The following is a 23,671-nucleotide window of genomic DNA, read 5'->3' on the forward strand; positions in this document are numbered from 1 at the left end:
AGCTTTGAGAGACCTTGGTTGGGTCTGTATCCCATAAGTGTAGCTCATGCCCATCTCTGCAATGGACTCAAATTCTGAGCCTGACTCTGAATACTCCCTAACTTGGTCAATTCGGAACCAGATCTGTGTATTCCAGCTGGGATTTGTGTCCAGTTTATCTCCCCTCCTCTTTTCTCCCCCCCAGTCTTCACAGGGATAGGCCTCCTCCCAGACACCTGCAGCGCTGGACAGATAGCTTATTTTAGCTCTGTAGCAGTAGCTGGATCCGTGGGAAGGCAGCACATTCAAACCAGATGCGTTCATTGCATCAAGTGCCCATGGGAGCGGGGTACAAAACAAAGAGAATTCTGGGAACTGCAGTCCTGTCCTTAATGAACTCCTGCTACCGAGCACCCTTGCTATCCAGCAGGCTGCTGCTAGCAACCATCCCTCGTGCAGACTCCGGCATCCCTCCAGTCACTACATGTGGCTCGGAGACAGGAGCCCCTGTGTGCGACGTCACTATTTAATTAGACGTCCCTGATTAACAAAACTTGGCGTTCAGCTTCCTCCTGCCCTCATCTTTCCTGGCTCCGAATCAATGGCTTTGATATGCTAATTAGGGAGTAATTTAATTTCAAAAGGCCGCAATTAACAAGGGTGTTGTGGACATGCTGTAGTTAAGCGGCGTAATCTAATTTGCATTAGTAACAAGCAGGGACTAATTAGAAGCTTAATTAGACACTTAGCTGGCTCTTGTGTTTACTTTCTTAATGAGATGGAGTGGGGCTCTTTTTTTTTTTTAATCTTTTCAAGAGCTCAGCAGAAGGAAGCGGTGGGCAAAGCTGCGGTCCCAGCGCCTGGCACGTGCCCCGCACCCTCGCTGGCTTTGTCCCCGCAGGGAGTTGGGCTGATGGCCTTAACCCATAGCCCCTGCATTGGCAGAAGAGCCTCTGAGGCCGGACCTGGAGTGCCCCACGGTGTGCAGCTCGGCTCCGATATCAGGAGGGTTTTTTAAAGTTGGATGAGCAGCTCCTGTTGCTGATGGAAGGGAAGGGAAGGGGGGGAGGGATTAATTTAATAATCCATTTGAACAGTGTTTCCTGGAGCACCTTGCGTCCAGACTGATCTACAAGCTCCGGATGGCCTCGAGACAGGAGTGCACCTGTCTCTGGGGTGGAAGGTGGCAGCTTGTTAAACGGTTCACTTCCTGTCCCGAACGGACATGAAGGAGGAAGCTGAATCGTACTGAAGATGCATCACGGGGATGTGGACTCAGGCACGCTGCAGTGGTCCAGGAGGTGCTCTGGCCAGGATGCTACTCTTGTGAAACGTGCCCAGGAGATCTAATTGGCCCTGAGCTGTTCAGTGGCCTCATCCAACACGAGGGCACTTCCTGCAGCATGGCATCCGGGGGACTTGTGGAGGAGAGCCAGCGTTGCTTCCTGACTCTCCGGCACCAGGGCCTTCCCCATCTTGGCCTGCTGGGGCAGTGGCTCAGTGCTGGCTCGGTGGGAAAAGTGCCCCCTTCTAAATTCTCACCACCTTGAAACCTGGGAGATACAGGGACAATCCCCACTGACCCCTCTGCTGGGCAGGGTGAATCGGAGAGCGCTACCGAAGCACGGAGCGGCTCATTTTGGAGAGATGCCTCCGTTCCCTCCAGCGCTCTGTGCAGGGAGAGATGAGAATCCCCAGCCTCGCTCGTTTGTTCGTTAGCTTCTCCAGCTTGACAGTGGCTAGGCATGTCGAATCCTGGCTAGCTAGCAGTTTCTGGGGGCATATCTCTGCTGCTTTCAACAGCCGATTTCCAGCCGTACTCTCTGCAGTGCCAACAGAGAAGGACCCAGCTACATAGGGGACGCTCTTCTGCAGATTTTCCCTGACTTCACTTCTTCCTTTATAGAAGGGAATACTAATTGCGCCATTTGAAACATGCGTACGCGGCCTCTTCTCACCTGCTCTTGCCTGTAGAAGGACTGCAGCCCTGTGTTCCCTTGCTAGATGTCTCTAAAGCAAAGGATTAAAAGCAAGGTCCCTCTGAGTTGGGCTTAGACGTTGGAAGTTTGCCCCTCACTTTGAGAGGGGCCCTGTTGTTGGGGGTTGTAAGCATCCTCCACCGGGGTGGGGAGTGGCGGGGGGTATACGCTTCAGGGCCTGCTTGACGTCTTCTGGATGCTTCAATGAAATTCTTCCACTGGAAGCAGCTAAAGGCTAGCGAAATAGCTGAGCACCTGAGTGCTTGAGGCGGGAAGGGGTTTATCTTCAGTGTACTTTCACGGGGCAGGGTGGGGGCGCCTCAGAGGTTGACTCCTTCCAAAATACGTTGCTAGGAGCCAGATGAAAGTGGGAGATGAAAGTGCCCGTAGGTGCAATTCCCATTAAAGTGGGAGCCTGGATTTAGCCAGTCCCTGGTTCCTTAAATCTCTTCTAATTTACTGTAATGCTTTAAACTCATTTTAGCTCTCCCAGACTTTTATTCTAATCCCCTCTCCATGTTTCCATGTGTTTGTGTGTTAATTAAAGGGTAAAAAGCCACTCTCTGAGCAATCCTGGCTTCTTTTTCCCCTCCTGAACCCAGAGCCTTTTAAGATTAGCGAATCACTTCCTAAAGAGTTCATCGTGCCCAGAACCAAGGAGGCAGGCTGGCTCCACTTTCTATGGCTCAGAGCAGATCTGTCTGTCTGTCTTAGCGGGTAAGAGAAATTCCAGCAGCCTCTCTCACTTTGCATGGGGCTTTTCTCTCCTGTTGTAAGAATTATAAAGTGTTCCCTAGAGGCAGTGGTATCGTGAGTTGTGGGGCTATAGGTCTTCAGTGCATCTAGATACTCTTAGATGTAATCTTCCTTCCCCCACACCAGTGTGCTTCCTGTCCAGCGTTCGCCTCTGTGCGAAGGTTGGTTCCCCCTAGTGCCGTCAGCCCATGCCAAAGCAGCAAGCATCCTGAGTAACTGCAATAAGATGTACTCGCTCTCTGGAAACCAGCGCTTCAGGGAAAGGGGGCTCAAGGAGGCAGTGACCCAGGCACGACGCCTAGCCTCACTCTCCTCCTGTCTGCCTTGCCTACGAGCTCAAAGAATGCATTAGGCAACCTGGTTTGGTTAAAGCTAGGGCAAAGCTTGAGCTGCGGAGATGGGGTGTGGATGGGCCGCTCTCCAGGCAGCGTTTTGGATCTGGGACATTTTGGTTTAGCGCCCATCTTGAGTTAGAATCGCTCACAAGAGCCTATTGCTGCTTCTGGCCTGGCCAGAAATAATCTCTCATGAGTCACAGCAACAGGCATGTTGCAAATACTTGGCCAACCCGCGTTTAAATTTTCAGCTCACTTTTGCAGACCCACAAGGTACAAATTGTTCAGAGGAGCATCTGAAATGCCAGGTACTTCCTGAACTTTGCAAGCCTAGACTCTAGACCCCTTTGCTTGGGAGCTGGGGAGGGAAGAGGAAGAGACGCGCACACACACTACTAGCCTCCGCGGCACACGCACACACACACCCCCAAATGCTTGTTTTACAAGATTCTTCCTTTTTTGATGGCGCCAGTTTTGCATTCTCCTTGGTCCCTATGGAAGGGAGCTCATTGTGATGACAAGACAGGTGTTGGGTTTGGTTTTCCCTGCACTGAACTACCTTTCTTCTCCCCTCTCTTCTACCACCCCCTTCCCCCAGGCGTGGAAATTTAACTGCTGACAATACTTAGCATTGCTGTAGTGCTTTTCCTCCTTAGTTCGCAGTGCTTTTCCAGCATCCTTATCCTTACTTGACAGGAGGGGTAAAAGTGACTTGCTCCACATAGTGGACAGTTGCTGTTTTCACTATTGCATCCCTCCTGCTGCTGTATTTATAATAGTAGGGAGGGAGGGATTCAGATGATGAGCAAAAGGGTGTTGGAAGTGACTCTAAGTGGGCAGAATCCTCTAAATGAGAACCACATGGTGATTGAGAGGGAGAAGATTTTAAATCAGTTCATGCACTTTACTCTGGTTTCTCCCTACAAGGGGGTGGTGTCACACATCTCATAGTAACAGAATTTATCTACCTAGGGGATTGCAGAGGCTGGGGGAGGGAGCTACTGAGGTGGTAGCGGTAGATGCATGTATTTGAATTGCTGTAATCTCCGTACCTACGAGAGGCCGTGTTTACAGGGGTATCACAAATGTTGCTGTCCTGCCTGTGTTAGCGAGGAGGAGAAATGCTGCAGATGGGCACCCTCTCGTACAAAGCAACAGTGCACAGCTCGGCATAGGGTCTGCTCTTGGGCCACTGATCGGAACTGTCAGCAGAGAGCGGGGGAGCAAGCTCCAAGCTCTGCCATGCCAAATACCTTCTTGCATGGGGTGAGGAGGGAGAAGAAGACTGTGTTGGCATGGAAGATGACAACTCCATTGCCAGCTCCTTGTTGCCGCTGCACATAGAGGGGAGGGAATAATTGGCTGTCGCTGTGGGCAAGGTGGGGAGGGGAACACAGTGGGTGGACTGGCTGATCTCCATGTCAGACGCTCCAAATGCGACTGGCCTTAGATCCTGGATCTACCCCTGGTTCCAGGGTCCCGGCACATCCTGCAGTTTCTGTGCAGTTTAGACTACATAGTTTCTGGGGGAGGGAGGAGGAATTGTTGCACTGCAATTTCCGCTCTCCCTGTGTAAATAATACCCTGTGGCTTCCACTCCTGGATAATCTGCTCCTGCCCTGTCACACACTGTTCTTAAAAATATCAACACTGATGTATGAATCATTCCATAGATAACGTGAGCCTGTATTTGTGCATTTTGAGTCCTTAACTTTCTCTCTCTTCAATTCCGTATTTGGTCTAACTGCGTTTGTAAAATCTTCGGAGCAGGTCTCTTCTGTGTCCGCACAGCGCTTAGCATGTTGGGGCCCTACTCTCAGGCAATGTACACAGTGACGGCGTGCAAATTTGGATTTTTTTTTTCTGGATCAATGGAGTGAGCGGATCTTCACTGCCGATCAATCCGGAAGTCGATCTATTAAGACCACTTCCAAAAAAAGCCTAGCACTGCGTCAACAGGAACACATTTCCCATCAGCACAGCGCAGTGGAGACGCCATGCTAAAGGGAAGTTACGAAGTTGACGGGAGATACGCAAGCTACTCTGCTCCCGTTGACTGCCCCGAATTTTGCCAGCAGTGTAGACCTGCCCTCTGTTGGGGCCTGTATACCATAACCGAAGTAGTAATCTCTGTAAAATGCAATGCAAAGTTACAGCCCCTCTAGGAATCACTGTAATAAAAACAGGAGATGGATGAAGACAAAGAGCTAAAACAAGTACTTAGTTTACCAAGAACCTCACAATCTTTACTGTATTTATCCTCCCAACCTCCTTGTGTGGCATGGCAGTGCTGTTATCACCATTGTAGAGTTGAGGGACTGAGACACAGAGAGACTAAGTGGCTTCCCCAAGGTCACACAGGAAGTTTGTGGCAGAGCAGAGAATTAAACCCAAGTGTCCTAAAGTCCCACGTTAGTGCTCTAAGTCATCTTTCCCTTCCTTTCTCTGTATAGATGCATATAAATGCTTGATGATGATAAACATTGCAACACTATGATGTGTGTGTATATTAAAAGCCTAGCACTACACATGTGCATTCTATATGCGTTCTCTTTTTAAATTGTGGAGGAGATGTGTTTTGTGCATGTGTGCACTCAGCGGGAGATCTGTCCCTATAGCAAAAAGAGCTGATCTGCTCTCTCTCTCTCCCAGGGAAACTCTGGGCATCCATCAGTCTGTTAATTGTGCTAATTAGAGAGTGTGGAGGTGTTAATTGGAAAAGCCTGGTATTGTGCCTGTTTGGGGGAAGAAAATGTCAATAAAAATTAATTGATGACTTGGCACGGCACATGTGCTTTACAGGTTAGCAGCAAGTCAGAAGATGTCAAGGCAAATGTTACTGCTCCGATTAAGCAATTGTTAATTAAAAAGCAATGGTAATTAATACTCTTTCTGCCATATGGTACTACTAAAGACAGAGGGCTCTCTCTTTGCCCTTTTTAGTAATTCTCTTTTGTTTCTCTTTCCCTTTTGTTGTCATATGAAAGGTGTATGTTAAAGCAGGCAAATATAGAAAGTAAAAGGGAAGGGCAATTGTTAAAACAAAATTTATTTTGATTCTGGCTGCAGGGAAATGGTAATCAGTGATCCACTCACAGTGTCTAAGTGCAGTAAAAGAGTGTTGAGTTTTTTCTCCCAAACCCCACTGTTTATATTGCATGTCCAAAGAGTGCCTGTCAGGAGGGGTCCCTCATCCTGACTGTCCCCTTTTGGTGCTGCTGTAATAAAATATTTAACGAGAAGAGATGCACGAGGGGAGAAACCTAAAACAGGTGAAAGACTAAGGCTTCGATCCCGCACATACTTCTGCTTGCTCAAATAAAGTTAGGCTTGGGCTTAACTTAAACACTTGTTCAAGTATTTGTTGACTTAGGGCCTGAGTGTGCATGTTGGTAAAGAGTGAGTTTTCTTTTTCTCTCTCTCTCTCAACCTTCAGCTTCATATATGGATTCAACAGCCCCAATTCAGCCGAGATTCAAAATAGCTTCTGATTCATGATTTTAAAGCAAGGCTGTTACAGTTGATACACACACCATCAGTTTAATCTTCTTAAGGTTTTACAAATCCTTAATGTGACGAGAAAGATTTTCATTGTTGTTTATTATTTTTAAATACAATTTTTAAAATAACATTTAAGGCTTTCCTGGCAGTGTTAGGAAACCAACACAGCACTAGGGTTTGACAGCAGAAAAGTGAAATTTACTTACCGTCTGTGAAACTGACCAGCCTTTTGTCATTGATGACCGGGATTGCCAGATTGGACCAAACCAGTGGCCTGTCTAGTCCAGTATCCTGTCTCTGATAGTGGCTAGTGTCTGATGCTTCAGAGGAAGGGGCAAGAAATGTCATATTTATGTGATAAACTACCTAGAGGGAAAGATTTCCTCCTTCTCTTCATACTTTTTTCATATTCCGTAGTATAACTCTGGATATTCTTGCTATCCATATAAAAGTCTAATCCAATTTTGAGCCTTTTGAGTTCTTGGCCCCAAAGATAGCTTCTAGCTTCTGGACACAGATTGTGATTCTCTCTCTGCTTCTCCCATTGAAACTATTCCATGTGCTTAAAGTTGGAGCTGGTTGGAAAATAGTATTATTTGTGGGGGAGGGAGAGACATGGGGGAAAATGTGTGTTCTGAAACTTTTTGGTTTTTCTGGACCGAAAAGTTCTTATTTATTTATTTTTTTAAAAAAGCCTGAAGACTGTCTAAAAGAAATGAAAATTCTCATTTTCAGGGAGAATTATTATTATTATTTTTTTTAAAGCGAAAAATGGTGACTTGCTCTGCCTTAACATGCTTGGCTGGAGTGCTTGGCTGCTACAGGCTTTAATGCAGAGTAGAAGCGAACTGGGAATGTGGGGGAAACCGCCCACACTCCAGCCATGCCCAAATGTCTGGACTACAATTTTTAGCCCCGTGAACCTGAGTCAGCAGACCTGAGCCAGCTGTGCCATGTGTCTCTTACTGCCCTGTATAAACTACCCTAAGTCACTTAATGTCTGTGCCTCAGTTCCCCTCTGTAGAATGGGGGTAATCGCACTTCCATTCCTCTCAGTGGGGTGGTGAGGATAAATACATTAGGTTTGTGGCTATAGTAATGAGGTCATGTAAGAACATAGCTGTCATCTTTGGAAGGCACTCGGTTGCTACGCTGATGAGCATGGGTTAAGAATCCATATAGGCTAGAAGAATGCAAGTGAATTGAATGAAAAAATAGGGGGGGAAAGAAACTGAGACACAGTGTGCAGGTGGGTGGGTGGGGGGAGGGACCGCATGAACCAGTGTTTAGAGGTTATAAAGCAATGTACCTTTCTATTCTCTACATGACTCTGTAAGAAGGAGTTGATCTCATGGTAGAGTGGAGGACTTGGAGCCAGAACTTCTGGGTTCTTTTCCTTGCTTTGTTTTTTAGGCCAGACTTTTTTATGGGGACCAGTTGCTTCACTGCTCTGTACTTTGCACTCCCTATCTCCAATATAGGTGCATTAGCCATGCTTCTACCTACCAAAGGGTGGATGCATGGATTAAATTGTTTGGAAAGCGCTTTGAGACCAACGCACAGCACTGAGCACAATTGTGGGGGTTGGATCCAATTGGCACGTAGATCTGAAAGCTGAATTATGTCCCCCCTCCCCAGTCTTTCCCTTCTTGCCTACATTTTGCCCACAATGTCTGTAGGCAAACGTCTCTTTTTTTTTCTGGTAATATCTGTGATCCCTTCTAGGAAAGTCTCAGTCCTTGGAGCAACATTCCTTGATTTCACCCTTGTGCCCTAGCATCCCTACAAGTGGCTTTTATATAGTTTAAAGAAAAATAAAACACAGTGATCCCTTTAACCTTGAATTCTCTCATAGCTCCAAGTATGTCACTTATTGCGCGCGCACGTGTGTGTGTGTGTGTGTGTGTGTGTGTGTGTCTGTGTGTTTTTGATAGTACGAGGACTACAGGAGGGAGCCGACAACTCCACATGGGAATTAATGTCATTCATACACCCTGCGGAAATGACTTTTGAAATGCATATAATCTCAAACATGCAAATGAGAAGCTTGCTTCACCCTGTTTAATATGAATGATCAGCTTCTGAATAGCTATTATTACACGCCACATTTCAGCAATTATGTTGTTCGTGGTTTGCCTTTCTATCTTGCAAAAAGAAAAAAGAGACAAAAAAGAAAGATGATAGGAGGAGAAAAAAAGAAAAGAAACTGCTTTTTTTTTTTTTTCCTCCCCTCCCTTTTCTTCTTTCCGTGTTTCAAACTTGCTGACCATCTCTGATCAGCAATTGACAAACACTGTTTGTATTTCAGTTCTCCACTTGGCCAGGAAAGGAGCTGGCTTGAATGAAGCAAAACTTCTGCCTTCCTTGTACAAAAGCCAAAGAATCAGTTTTTCTATCATGGTACCACATGCCTGTAGTCTCCTTCGTATGTCCGTGTCAGGGATCCCAGTTGAAGCCTTCAGGCAAGGGGACTGCAGTGTTACGCTCAACCCCTCCTCATCTACATCAGTAGGTTGGATTAATACTTTTCAGGCCAGAAGAGGCCAGTATGACCATCTACTCTAACGGTTTGTCACAGACCAGAGAATTTCATCCACTGATGACTGCTTCAAGCCACTAACTTGTGGTTTAACTAAAGTTTTATCTTATCAGGCTTGATTTATCGATTTTAGAGACACCAACTTGTAGCATCTTAGCGCTACGTGTGGCAACAGCAGTTCCTATAGGAACCCCCACCCCCAGCTTCGTCAATCACGTATTGATAGAGCGCACCTGTCAATAACACCACCAAGCAGGAGCTCCTGTCTCTTTTCACACCATGAGCTCCGTGCCCAGCCCCTCTTTTTAAACCTGTCCTCGATCATTAAGAATACTCTGCTCTTACCTAGGAACCTCTTGTCTGTAGATTTCAAAGCATCTGAGAGAGCATGATAAATTTTATAGATGGTGAAACTGAGGAACCAGAGAGAGAAGTAATTTGCCTAAGTCAGGATCGGGAGTAGGACCCAGGAGTCCTGGCAACCTGTTTTCTGATTTGATCATAACGCCTTCCCCCACGCACATATGGAATAGGAAGTTCAGTTGCAGTTTCGCTGTGGTCTGTAACATACAGTACAAGACACCTGTCCAGATTTAATGCATGCACCCAGACTGTGTACAGATATATTTCTTTATTGGAGGACCTATAGCTATTTAATCAGGCACATCTGTGAAGGGAGGTAATTTTATACAAACACACGTCCTGTGGTTTGAAAGAGAACCCTCCATTACAGCTAACAAGTCACTCACTGCTAAAGCCCAATTGCGTAAAGATTATTAGTCTGATCTCTTTGAAACCAGCACGTGTAACTTTTCAGAACTCCCAGGTTGCCCATCTGTGTAAATGTAAGGGATAGAGGAAAACTGGGCTAGTGGCTAAGGCACTGGACTGGGAATCAGGAGCTCTGACTTCAGTTCCCATCTCTGCAGATTTGCTGTGACCTTGGGCAAGTTATATGTCCCCAGATTTTCAAGAGCTCAGCTGTCTTTTAAGCCTCTGAAATTTGAAGACTAGATCTTGAAGCACTCGGCATCCAGCAGCTCCTCTTGTGACCCTTCTGGGCAGATTCTCAACAGAGATCTGCACCCAATGTGCTTGGCTCCTCTCAAAATCTGTCCACCTATTTTGGTGTCCTAAATGGGAGCTGAGCTCTTTAGACTATCTGGCCCCTAATCCCTCTGTGCCTCAGTTTCCCCATCAGTGAAATGGGAATAATAATCCTTCCCTGTCTCCTAGGGGTGCTGTGAAGATAAAATCCCTTAATGTTTTCAGGGTGCTCAGATGCTATGATAATGAAGGCCATAGAGAAGCCTCTAGCTAGACAAAATAAAGTCTTCTGGGATGGAAAGCTCTGTCACAACAGCTCATTCATTGCCAAGGTGTCGAAGAGAATGAAAAATTGGTAACTCATCTTCTAGTGAATTCTGTCTAATGCAATTCTAATTCCGTCCCAGCGGTGGTGGTGCCGACTGCAAACAAAAAGCCTGGGAAATCTCACAAGGAGTGTTTGTCGATCTCTCCTCTTTTCCTGGAGGGAGCTCCGAAGCACAAATGAATCCAGGCTGCACAGTTCAGATCCAGTTCTGAACTTCTTTATAATTCAGGAGGGCCGAGGGTAGGCTGTTAAATTCTGTCCTAAATTTTGATGTGCTCAGATGCAAGAGGGTTTTTTGGGCCCAGCTCTGCTCTTAAAGCCTCACCCCAGCCCCTCCCTTCTCCAAGGACACGCCAATACTTTTTACCTTAATTACACTGACCGTGAGTTGGAGTCTCCACATGCTGTGTTCACACAGGTGTTTAGTAATGCCCACCACTGTGTAGGCAGCATTGTCTTCTGGGCACTGTTGCAAAGGGGTGGGGCATTGTGAATGATTGAGCCTGGCCTTCTTGGAGATCTAGGGGTGCCCAGGGAGAGCAGGGTTCCTATAACCCCTTCCCTTCCCCCAGAAAATCCCATGATTTCTGGAGAGAGTGTAGGGCACCTTGGAGGCGGGTGGGAGGTCACACTGCACAAGAGAACCCTACCATGCTAGAGATGGGTACTGAAACTGGATGAGGAGCGCTCCCTTCTCTGCCAATAACAAACCTGCAAAAGCTCTTCTCCTTTCTCCTCTGCTCTTGCTGAAAGGCTGATGAGTTCTGTACAGATTGAATTGAAGTGCCAAGTTCATAGACTCGAAAGCTAGCAGGGACCGTTCGTGATCGTCTCGTCTGACCTCCTGTGTAACACGGGCCCGAGAACTTCCCCCAAATAATTCCTAGAGCAGATTTTTTTTTAGAAAAACATCCAATTTTGATTTAGAAATTATCAGTGATGGACGCTCCACCGTGACCTTTAGTAAATTGTTCCAATGGTTAATTGCTCTGTTAAAAATGTACAACTTATTTCCACTCTGAATTTGTCTAGCTTCAATTTCCAGCTGTTAGCTCACGTTCTTCCTTTCGCTGCTAGACTGAAGAGCCCATTATCAAATATTTGTTCCCCAGGTAGGTTACTTCCAGACTGTAATCAGGTCACCACTTAGCCTTCTCTCTGTTAAGCTCAAGGGGCTCAATTTATCAATATAAGGCAGGTTTTCGAATCTCTTCATCTTTTTCATAGCTCTTCTCCGAACCCGCTCCAATGTATCAACATCCTTCTTGAGCTCTGCCTACCAGAACTGGACACAGTATCCCAGCAGTGGTCCCACCAGTGCCAAATATAGAGGTAAAATAGCCTCTCCACTCCTACTTGTTTTAGCCCTTTTGCCCCAGGATCACTCTGGGAGCTCATGTTCAGCTGATTTTTTCCATCCACCCTCAAATCTTTTTCAGTGTCACAGCTTTTCAGGATCAAGTCCCCTATTGTGTGAGAGTGTCTGATGTTCTTTGTTCCTAGATGTCTTCGTTTACATTTAGCCATATTTAACACACACTGATTGTTCTGCGGCAGTGACTTATCCTCTTTATTATTTACCACCCCTCCAATTTTTGTGTCAACTGTAAACTTTATCTGTGATGATTTTACGTTTTCTTCCAGGTCATTAATAAAAATGTTGAATCGTGTCAGGCCCAGAACTGATCCTTGTGGAAACCTCCCAGAAACACATTTTGTTCGATGATGGTAGCCTTTGGAAACCATTCTGTTAGCCGGTTCTGATATGTTTCATCTCACTGTGTTTAGCCTGGAGTCCTCACCCCCTGCTTACCACAGTGGACTTGAGCATGTTCTGCTTTTGCATGGTGCTGGTGTATTTGCTTTCCTTGGCAGTAAAACAAAACTGGGAGGCTGGAGTTGCACCTCCCATGGCGGTGATTAAAACTCATTGCTGGAACTAAGGAAATTACGGGCTGGGATATTTTTAAAAGTCTCTCCAAGCCTTTAGTGTGTGTGTGTGGGGGGGGCAAGTGGACGGTCTGGTTTTCAGGTAGAGGGGATGTGTGGCTCCATCTACTATGGATATTTCTGATAGACCTATTCTAGAGCCCGTCCAGGATGACAAATTCCAGCTTCCTTACTCTTGTGGTGTGAAAGATCCATCAGTAGGTTCTTATTATGTAATTGCCCCTAAGAAAGAAAGCATTTTGTCTCCCCTCCCCCTCCCATCTGAGTATTTATCCATGAATTGTTTGTGGGGTGATGGGGGGGGGGGGGGGGGAGGGGAATGAGAAGAGAGGGGAGGGTGAGAGAGAAGCTGCATGGGAGATGGTGATGCTGGAGCCAGTTTGAGGAGGTGAGCAACAAGTCAGCACTACAGCCCCCCAACCTGCAAAACTCGTGCATCAGGCCCCAAAAATCATTTCCAGTGTGACTTTTTTTTCAATTGGAAAATCCTAATTTGAGAGAATTGAAATGTTTCTGGAATATATCGATTTTTTTTGTCCAAAATTTTCAACAGGAAATTATCAAAATGTTCTTCAACTTTTTTAAAGACTTTATTTGAAATGATAAAGTCAAAATGAAATGTTTTGACCTCCATGAAAGACAAAAAACTTTGGACCATTTTGTTTTTGCCGCCCCCCCCCCCCCCCAAAAAAAAAAAAAAAAAAAAAAAAAGCCAAGGTTTCTACTTTTTGTCCTAATTCAGGATGAAAGAAATAAAATGTCAAAATCTTGGAATTTCCCACTGGACAGAGATTCTGCTTTTTGGCCAGCCCTCCTCTTAGTAATATAATAAATACACGTCTTGCCCAGTCATGGCGCTGGAGATGTACGAGGTAATTCACAAGCCATTGGGGCTATTTGGGTGCCAATTTGCATGTAATCTACCCACAGACCCCTGTGTAGACACTCTGTTGTTTCAATTTAAGGGTGGCTTATCTTGGCTTAGCTCAAACTGCTTTCTACTCAACTAGAATTTAAGGGAAATAAACCACTCTTCAACCAACAGCAGAAGGTCACACCCACAACCTCTTGGAGCAGCTTAATTCAATCAGTTTAAAATCACAGCTGTAGCTGAACCAATGCATCTGTGTGTGTAGACAGGCTCACAGGTTAAAGCAGCTTCACAGAGTTCAGGTGTGAATGCAGGTGAGAGAAAGGACTTGACAATGGTTCAGCTGTGGGAGAGGCCGGGCTAGGAAGGATTAATAATTTCATAACGTTTAAGGCCAGAAGGAATCACCAGATCACCTAGTCTGACCTGTATGTCACAGGCCACCTAATTTCACCCAGATGGCCCCTAAGGATCCCAAAGCTCTAATTAGATTAAAGCATTTCAGTCCTCAGGCGCCTAGACTACATGCCACTGGCAGAGCACAGGAGAGGCCAAGGTGCTACTAATGCCTGAAGTCCTTGCATGGAAAGGGAATGATGAGATGATCCCAGCAGGCGATCCAGTCCCCATGCTGCAGAAGAAGTCAAAAACACCCCAAGATCCCTGCCAGTCTGACCTGGCAGAAAATTCCTTCCCAGCCCCAAATCTGGGGATCAGTTGGACCCTGAGCATGTGAGCAAGATCCGCCAGCCAGGCACCCAGAGAGAGGATTTATTTGTGAGGAGGAGTGGTGGGGTTAAAGGAAGAAAGGAAGGGCACTCTTCCATGTCGGTGGCGGAGATGGCGTTGGGCTGGGGAGACATGAGATGCTGGAGTGGTGGAGGTGTGTCATGGGGAGACGATGCCCCAAGTGGATCTTGGCAGGCGGGATGGTTGGGTGTTGGGGGAGGAAATGGTGTGTGGCCCTGCCAGGCCTGAGTTTGCCGCTCAAGGGAAAGGCCCATTGAAATACTCCTACAGCTCCTGCTAACCAGCTGCCTCATGCATTATGTTGGGGGCTGTAGAAAGGGCAGATGCAAGAAAGGCAGGGGAACTGGTGAGGCCAGGGTAGCCTATACAGGCAATACACAGTGGAGGGGCTGCTCTCCCCCTGGGCCCACACCACATAGAGGATACGACCAGCCAACACTTCCAATAAGGCCCTGCTCAGGGATGCTGCTGCTTCTCATTGCTCACTCAGGTCCTGCTAGCAAGTCATGATGGTTGAATCTGCCTCGGAGACAATACGCTCCACTCCCTCCAGCCAGAACGGGGTCAGCAGCCTCACCAACCAGACAGATGGAGGAGGAGGCGGTGGCGGCGGTGGTGGAGGAGGAGGAGGAAGGGAAGGAGGAGGCGGCGGCGAAACCAATGGGGAAATGAGCCCGGTGGAACTCCTGCATTTTCAGCAGCAGCAGGTAGGAAAGAGTCTTTCTTCTCCACCCTTTCTGTCCGTCCGTCTGTCTGTCTCTCTTGTGCGCTCGCTCGCTCTTTCTCTCTCTCACTCTATTCCCCCAGTCTTCTGGCTTTTGGGAATCTGGAGACCTGAACTAGAAAGCCATAGAAATGTCGGGCTGGAAGGGACCTTGAGACATCATCAAGTCCAACCCCTGCTCTGACGCAGGACCAAGTAAACCTAGACCATTCCTGACACGAGTTTGTCCAACCTGTTCTTAAAAACCTCCCACGGTGGGAATTCCACAGCCTCCCTTGGAAACTTATTCTAGAGTATACCTACCCTTACACTTAGTTTTTCCTGATATTTAACCTAAGTCTCCCTTGCTGTAGATTAAGTCGAATACTTCTTGTCTGCCCCTTCAGTGGACATGAAGAGCCATTGATCAGTTCTCTTTATAACAACAGCCTTCAAATATGTTAAGGGCTATCAGTTCACCCCTCAGTTGTCTTTTTCTCAAGGTTAAATGTGCCCAGTTTTATTTAAGCATTCCTCAGAGACCAGCTTTTCTAAACCTTTTCTCCTTTTTATTGTTCTCTTCTGGACGCTCCAATTTGTCCGCCTCTGTCCTAGATTTTGGCACTCAGAATTGGGCACACTGGTCCTGCTGAGGTCTCAGCATTGAGAGTAGAATGGGACAGTTACCTCCCATGTCTTACACACAGCACTCCTGTTAATACACGCCAGAATGATGTTCGCCTGTTTTGCAACTGCATCACATTCTTGACTCATTTCAGTTTATGATCTACTATAAACCAAAGCTCCGTTCCGTAAGAACTGCCACCTAGCCAGTTACTCCCCATTTTGTAGTTGTGCATTTGATTTTTTTTTCTTTTTCCTTTCCATGTGAAGTAATTTGTACTTAGCTTTTATTGAACTTCATCTGGTTGATTTCAAACCAATTCTCCAATTTGTCAAGATGGTTTTGAATTCTGATTGTGTCCTTCAAAGTGCTTGCAACCCCTCCCAGCTTGTCATCGGTAGACTTTTTTTTTTTTTTTTTTTTAAACATAGTCTCCGCTCTATTATTCAAGTCATTTAATGAAAATATTGAATAGTACCGAAACCAGGACTGGCCCCTGCAGGACCCCACTTGATACATTCTCCCAGTTTGACAGTGATCCATTGATAACTACTTTTTGAATGCCATCTTTCAAATGAGGCTGCTCTCCGTTGGATCCCTCTCAAGTATTGTCTGCAGCAGTATATGGGAGGACACAATAGCCGCATCTGCTCTGTCTGATCAAGGCACGCCATGAAAGACAAGGCATGTGGGGTGAGGCTGCAGCTCTCAATACTTCAGTAAGCTTCTACTGTCCAGCAGACCCTACTTCAGTGTGCATGTCCTGCCCTGGACAAACAAATCTTTTTCACTCACCTTGAGCAAGAGTGTAAGTCTCCAAGGGTGCCATGCTGCTGGAGGTGCTATCTCATCGATAGGGAGTGCAGGCCAAGGACCTTGCTTTCTGCTCCCTTAAAGATCCCTTTGGCACACTCCTCACCTTTGTTTTGGGATGTTAACTCCAATGCCTGGGCCAAATTCCAGCCTGGCTAATTGCACCCCATCTCCCTCCGTTCTCCTGCAGTTTCAGTTGGAGATGGTGTTCTGCATTTCCAACCGTTGTGTTGCAGAGCTGTTGGAATGGTTGATGTCCTCTGCTACAAGGTGGTTGCATTTCAGGACTTTCAGAGTGACCCCTGTGTTGATGTAGTCCATATGGTTCTGGGATCCTTTCATATGAAAGGTGGGAAATGGTGTCAAAACCTTCAATGCGTTTTGTTGGGACGTCAAGGGAGGGAAAAGGCTGTGAGTTCCAAATGACTGTAAAGACTTGGGGGCATAAAATAGGTAGTTGCTTCTCTCTCTGTTTCATGGGCTTTTCCCCTTTACTCTTTGAGCAGACCACAGTAATCTCCATCTCTTCCATGTTTTGGGGCTCATAGCACTGTAAGGAGGGGTGCACTGGTGAGCGTGTTTGCCTGCCTGTGTGCATCTCTGTCTGTGCATGCCTGTCTCCGTACAGATGTCTTTCTGCAAACCTATTTGTGTGTACATGGCTACATGTTCATGTATCTTGGGCTGTGTGTGTCTGTCAACTTCTGTGTGCATACGTCTGAAGCTGTGTGTGCACGCGTGTATTTCTGTGTGTGCATCTCTGTGCTCGTGCGTGTACATCCCTTGGCACGTGCCTAGCTCCACGGGGGTGCATTTGCACCCCTGTAGTTTGATCTTTGTATGTGTGCGTGCACGCACATGTAATTTGGGGGTACATTAACACGATTTACACACATGCCCCCCGAATATGCATATGCATATGTGCAGCCGTGTGTGTAGTTTGAGTGTGTCCCCCGAGTGTGTGTGCAGCCATGTAACTCGCACTCAAGCACAGTGAGAGAAACTTGGGGCGGGGGGGGGGGTAAATGTGTGTGGCTTAGGCGGAGGAGTGGGGGTGCATGCCTGCAGGTTACCTTTTCAAAACAAACTTCTGAGAAAACATAAATTTTCCTCCTCGGATACTAAATAAGGCAATGATCCCAGCCTCATATGGAGATCGCCTCCCCGAGCCATAAATTCCAGCGTGAAAGCTGTAAAAAATTGCTGTGTCTGATACTTTAGTAGCGAGCGCTGTAAATCCATTACCTGAATAACAGCCGTTTCTCACGCAGTTAAGCCACTGTTCCCCTGATCTGAAGGGTAATCATGCATGTAATGCTTCTCCAAGTCCCCCCTGCCAAACGAGAAGCAGCTTGTTCTCTCTTCTCCCCGAGAGGGGTGGGGGGTGTGTGTGTGTGTGCAGTTGCCTTTGCAGTGCCCTGCGGAGCGGGCGCTGAAATTCACTTAGCGTCAGCGTGGGCTTCGGACTCGCCTAGTTGTGGTGAATAGAAGACGCTTGTTCGTTCACAGCCAGGACAAGGCAAATGGGATGGCGGGCTGTGTGCTTGGAAAGCACAAGTGACTCTGCCACCCCAGCGGCTTTTGGCTCAGGCTGCGGGGGAATGGGTAAAGTCTGTTTATTCCCATAGGGCCTGGCATTCCTGTCACACCTGCTGTCTGCTGCCACCCCTGTGAAGACTCACTCGCCCTCTAGCATGCACCAGGTTGCTCGCTTCCCTTCACATGTCCCCGGGAGCTGCAGGCCAGGCCGCTGGCTCTCTCTGCCTGACCCCTATGTATTTACACCAGAGGCTCATGAAGTATGTCGGAAAGGTTAGTGAATACAAGGCTTGCAGGGCCGCACCTCTGGAGGCAGAAAAGTGCTGCTGGTATTCCATGGGGTAGGGAAGAGGAGGGCAAGTCACTGGACCAAGGTCACGTGGTGAGTCAGTGGCAGAGCCCTAATCCCAAGTCCTGTTCTCTAGTCACTTGACTGCCCTCCCCTCTCAGAGTTGGGGAGTGGGAAGCCAGCAGTCCTGGCAGCCAATCCTTGCTCTCCGTTTTCGGCAACCCTCTGCTTTCAGAGCTGGGAACGGAACCCATGACCCACTAAACCAGACGTTGCCCCTGACCAGGTCAGTGTATCTAGATCGGTGATCCTTAACCTTTCCACACCTGGGTCTTCTTTCCCCATACCAGGCACCCCTTCTGTTTAGCAATTTGAGGTGAGTGGGGTGGTCACCTGCGTAGTGAAGCTATGTTTTATGGAGGGTGATTCAGATATTCGTCAGACACGGCGGTGGGGAGAGCCACCCGTGTAGCGGAGAGGGGATTTTGGGCTGTGGATTTAAAATCTTCTCGGAATCTTTTTCAGCCGTTGTGGCCATCTGGTCTCTGAAGCACTGAATGCGTTACAAAGTGCTCCTTTAGGACTGGGTTGTGACTGAGGTGGAGAATAGACCCTCCCATTCGCTCTTGTCCGCCTAATTGCTATCCCTGATTCTGCACTTTCTTGGCCTTAGCAAACTCTCTCTATCCTGACATTCCAGTGGGGTCGGTGCCCCAGCCCTGGGGCACCATCGCCTATCTGGCGCGCTAGTAGCGAGCAAAGAGGCTTTTGGAGATGTGCATGCAGGCTTCCTAAACTGCTTGGGAAGGGGCATCTAAAATGTAGCTTGCGTCCCCCTCCCTCTGGAGGTGAGAGAAGGGTTTGTCCACCCAATACCGTGTGAGCAGGGTAACTAGCTGCACACATGCAAAGAGAGCCACATCGCAGGGTGAAGAGTGCCAAGAGAAAGGAGAAACCAGCAGGGAAACTTCCTGTGTCCTCTGATGCCAAGAACTCCAGTTGAACGCAAACTATTCCCCCCCCCCCCCCACCACCACTCATCATATAACCCAGGAACAAGGGAGAGCTGGGTGATGATTTTTTAACTGTGTGTGTAGTTCCCCTGTGGAACTCTCTGGCACTAGGTTTTACTCGATAAGCTTCCAAACATGAATGACCTCTGCAGTGACAGTAGCTTGAATAGAAATGCCTAAGGCCCATCAATCTTTGTGCTTCAGGGAACAAGCTGAGCACCAGCTGAGGTCAGGATTAAATGTCCCCATAGATAGTTTTGCACAATTAGGTGCTTTATGAAGGTTTTACACTTCCTCAGACGCATCTGGCATTTACCCCTGTCGAAAGCAGGATACTGGACCATTGGACTGTTCCTGTCTGCTGGTTTCCATGTCCCTGTTTGTGCTGCAGTTTCTGAAATGTCTCGTTTTTGTTTTTTAACTATGTGAATTCCCTGGGGAGTTTAGAAAAATCGTGTATGAGCCATTGAGGCCTGTGGGGAAAAAATCACTGGATTGATGCCATCCCTAGTAGGGGATTGCAAACACACAATCATCTCATGTTTAAATGCTGGGGAGTTTCTGCAAAATTGTCCCCAGCCTAACGCAATGTGCGTTCCTTATTGACACTTAGTTTTGCAAGCCTGGTTTAAATAAACCCCTGGGAGGGAGGGAAGAGATGAAGTGAATTGCCCAAGGCCGGAAGAGAAGTCAGAACTAGGATTAGAACTGGGGACTTCCTGGCTTCCGGTGCTGTGCTCACACCACTAGACCTTACTCTGTGGCTCTCCAGAGAGGGCATGTGGCTTTGGGACTGATCGTGGAGTGAGAGAGAGGTCATGGGGAAGATCCTGCACAGAAGTTCCTCTTTTATTGAGGTGGGTTCAAGCCCCAGAATTGGGCTGCTTGTGGGTCTGCATTTTGAAGACCCTGGCAGAGGATCTGCTCCTGGCCAGCATGAGCTTTCCATTACAGTCTTTCCGATTGCCTCCAGTACAGTGCCTTCTCTTCCCGTGCAGAGCAAGTGCCCATCTCCTGGAGCTCAGGGTAAACAAGGCCTGGAAACGTGAGCCGGGCTGTGGAGTAATGAGGTGACAGAAGGAGAGAGAGATAAACAGAGAGTCAAAAGTCAGGCATCTGACAGGAGTTTAGACTGAAACAAACAGCGCTGGAGAGAGAGTGCACGTCATTTTTGAACAAGACGGAGTGTCTGTTTCCACGCAACGGGCAGAGCTGAAGAGCTTGTTTAAACAGAGATGAAAGGAATGAGGTGGCTGCACGACCTGCAGCCTGCCTTCGGTCCCGGGAAGCTTGGGGTGATAAGATGCAGGGGGGTTGCCGAACTTGAGTGCAGGAAAGGAGGGGGTTGGTCTCTGTCGGGGAGATCTTGGACGGTCTGCTAGGAAACTCGTCTGTCATTCCCGGGAGACTCTTAACCCTTGGTGACTGCAGATGCATTCCAAAGGTTTATGACGAGATCCCAGTCAGGAGGTGAGTTCTGGCTTCCCTTAGCCCTGTTCTCACCAGAGCTTTTGGCCCACGGTCACCGTGTTGTACGTGTCATGCTATATGCTGTGGTTTAGGAGGGGAAGGGAGGAAGAGCTGTTTGAATTGAAACTGCCATGGCAAGGTTAGAGTCCAGCAGACTGGCCAGGATCCTCAGCCCTACTGCCTCCATAAAGAACAGAAACAGCCGTTCCCATGCAAGGGGCAGCTCCAGTTATTTCCAGGATGGGCATTTGCTTGGTGGGGTGAATCTCGTGTCCTAATAGGTGCATCTGATGGGGCCTGAAAAGGAGCCAAACACCATTTTGGGGCCCATGAAAGTCCTTGCACTGCACTGTGTACGAGACAGTCTCTACACAAGCGTGTCCCATCAGCTTGGGGGTCCCCTTGAGCTTAACTAAGCTGATTCTCCAGCACCATCTTCCCAATGTGTGCAGGTAGGGACAGATGGCTTGGCTTCCCTGCCGTCAGATTTGATCTCTCCTGTGGAGCTTTAACTGCATCTGATTCTTCCCCCTCCTCGTCCAATATGACTTGAAAACAGCCCGGTGCCAGGAGAAGCTCGAGGGAAGGCAGAATAATAGAGGAGCCCTGTGCTCTGCTTCCTTTTGAGGATCTCAAAGCACAGTGGAATTGTCAGTCAGGCCTTTCCTGCCACCCCTATGCCTCAGGGTAGGTAAGGATTATCCATGTTTTACAGATAGAGAAACCTGCAGGAGGAGGAATGGAACCCAGGAGTCCTGATTCCCAGCCCCATTCTGTAACCACTATTCCACGGTCTTGGTTCTTTCAAACCTAGGATTTGCTAGACTGGATCAGACCAGGGGTCAATCTAGTTTCATGCCTTTTCTCTGGCAGTGGCTAACTTGACCTGCTTCGGAGGAAGGTACAGGAAAACCCCATCATGAACAGTTATGGAATAACCTGTCCATAGGCAAAATCTCTCTTCCTGACCTCAGGCAGTTAGTTAGTGGTTGGTTTATGCCCTGAGACATGAGGATTAACAAAGCCTTGTGTATGGTCTAATTGAACTGTGGATGTTCTTATTTTTTGTACATGTGTGGTGCTTGAGCTGAACCCATTAAACATGTGAGTACAAGTTGCACACTTGGTTGTGCAAAATGGGCAATTGCCATGCTAAGAGGGGCTGTGTGTGCAGTGATGCCCAATTTGCATGCCCAGTGGGATGTGCACATACCCTGCAGCAGCTGCAACCAGGTGCCAATGGTTTTAGAGACGGTCTGAATGTAATTGCTCTGATGTCTCTTGTTTTCCAATCTCACACCAGTCTCAGTACCTGGCGTGCTGTCCCATGGCTTGTGCAGCTTAATATCCGTGTTAACCTAACAGGTCTAACCAAGATCCAGATCTAACCCTTGGAGTCTGGCTGCAAGCGTCCTCGGCGTCCAAGGGCTAGATTCCATTGCTGTCAGTGGATTCACTCTGGATTTACATTGGGGTAGCAGGAATCGAAATCCAGCCCCTAGACAACAGCCCCCAGCCTTCTCGGACTGGAGTGGATGGCTTCCTGCATGGCTTGAACAGAGTGGAAGGAGGGGAGGGGGTCTTTCTCCTCCCCATCCCCCAGGCAAAGGTGATGGCGTTAGGGTTAAATCCCTGGATTTCAATGGTGGGGCCCAGTTGAAAAGCGTCCTAGGATTCAATAGCGCGCGCTTACATTGTGCCTGGGGTCGCTGGAGGGGAAAGGCCAGCCGGGGTCATGGGAGGGTTGCCTAGCATCTGGGAACTCCCACAGTGGTTGCTGTGGGAACGTCAAGAGACCTCCAGCGTGCTAACATCCTGTAACGAGTTTCAAAAGGGCCCGGGTCTTTGCACATTAATGAGTTTTTAACTTGGGGGCTAGTCCCCGCTCTGCCCCCACCCAATAAGACGGCCAGTCAGGTGGGGAAGCTTGGAGGATGGTTGGAATTCCTCCCCTTCCATAATCCTCAGAGGGGAAGTTTTGGGATGGAAACTGGGGACCAAGGCGGTGAGTAGAGAAGAATCGTCTGTAGCAGGATGAGTGGCGGGGGGGGGAATGTGCCAGATACCACGGCAACGGGCCTGCTCTGCCTCCCTGCTGCCCTCTGACTGCCGCTGACTTCATGAGGGGCAGGAACCACTCCTGAGAGCACAGGCGGTCTGCAGAGATGCCCACTCCAGCTTTTCTCTCAGCCGCTTGGTCAGGTGACCGCCTGGGCAATGGTGGCACGAACTGGTTGAAAAGCCCTATGTAGGACGGGTCCCATCGGAGCCCAAGCCACTCATTCTGCCTTCCTTGTGTTCCTTCGTGTTCAGTGTGTTGTCCTCATTAACCTCATTTTGGATCTTTACATTTCTGCTGGGGCTGTGCTCCCTGGACACTCCTGTCCCTCTCCGAATGGTGTAGGGTAACATCTCTCTAGCATGCGGTATTGATCGTAGGCCCAAAAACTGTGCGGGACTGGGCTGGCCCTTAGCTCTTCCCACACCTAACAGGCCAGAAGGCCGGGATTTGCACTAGTGATTCTGGATGTCTCACTGTCTCTCCTCCTGGCTGCCCAAATTGATGTGCCTTAAATTTGACCTGGCTTCCAGCATGTGCTGAACCCACCCTCTGAAAATCTGAATATTCTCTCCACTTGAGCACCTAAAATAAAGAACACCACATGTCTTCTAACAATCTTGGATCCAGAGATTCCCTCTTAAAATGGGGTTTAAGCCTCCTGTTTTATGAGAGCCTGGAGGCCAGGCTTTGTCTTCAGAATGAATCATAAAAGTGATCATCATGGCACTTTTCCCCAAAAGAAGGGATGCTGGCTCTAGTGCCTTGGCCAGACTTGATTCAGTCCGTTCTGCCTCCTGCAATTTCCCTCACCTCTCCCTGCAGTTTGAGCCGGTTAGGGTATAATCTTCCTATTGAAACAAGTTGTGAGCTGTTTAAAGAGTTGCCAGCCCCTACTCCAGAGGTGGCTGCATTCCAGTGATGGGTAATTGGTGCGTGTATCTAATGTAAAACATATATGGAAAGGGGGGGGGGGGTTGCAATCCCTCAGGATAGAAGGTGCTAGTGGAATGTTATGTATTGTTCACAATCTTCCAGTGGAGAATGCAGACCGATGGGCAGCAAGCGCATTTCATCTCTAGAAGTGGCCACTAGCGACCCAGCCTTTGGAATAGGTGAACTCCC

At 48.0% G+C, this 23,671-nt stretch overlaps 1 protein-coding gene across 7 annotated transcripts in view; it reads left to right on the plus strand.

Moving 5' to 3' along the window:
- The window catches only part of FOXP4 (forkhead box P4), a 136,087-nt gene that overhangs the window by 24,386 nt on the left and 88,030 nt on the right, over positions 1-23,671 (plus strand). For all 7 annotated transcript variants that reach the window (XM_067531804.1, XM_067531807.1, XM_067531808.1 and 4 more), the window contains exon 2: positions 14,526-14,742. In XM_067531804.1, coding sequence (XP_067387905.1) covers positions 14,542-14,742 — 201 coding nt within the window. In that variant the 5' untranslated portion in view covers positions 14,526-14,541. The remainder of the gene's footprint in view (positions 1-14,525; positions 14,743-23,671) is intronic.

This window comes from Emydura macquarii, unplaced genomic scaffold (assembly GCF_026122565.2).
Source record: "Emydura macquarii macquarii isolate MOO-44397 ecotype Brisbane River unplaced genomic scaffold, CSIRO-AGI_Emac_v2 contig_3220, whole genome shotgun sequence".
Taxonomy (NCBI): Eukaryota; Metazoa; Chordata; order Testudines; family Chelidae; genus Emydura; species Emydura macquarii.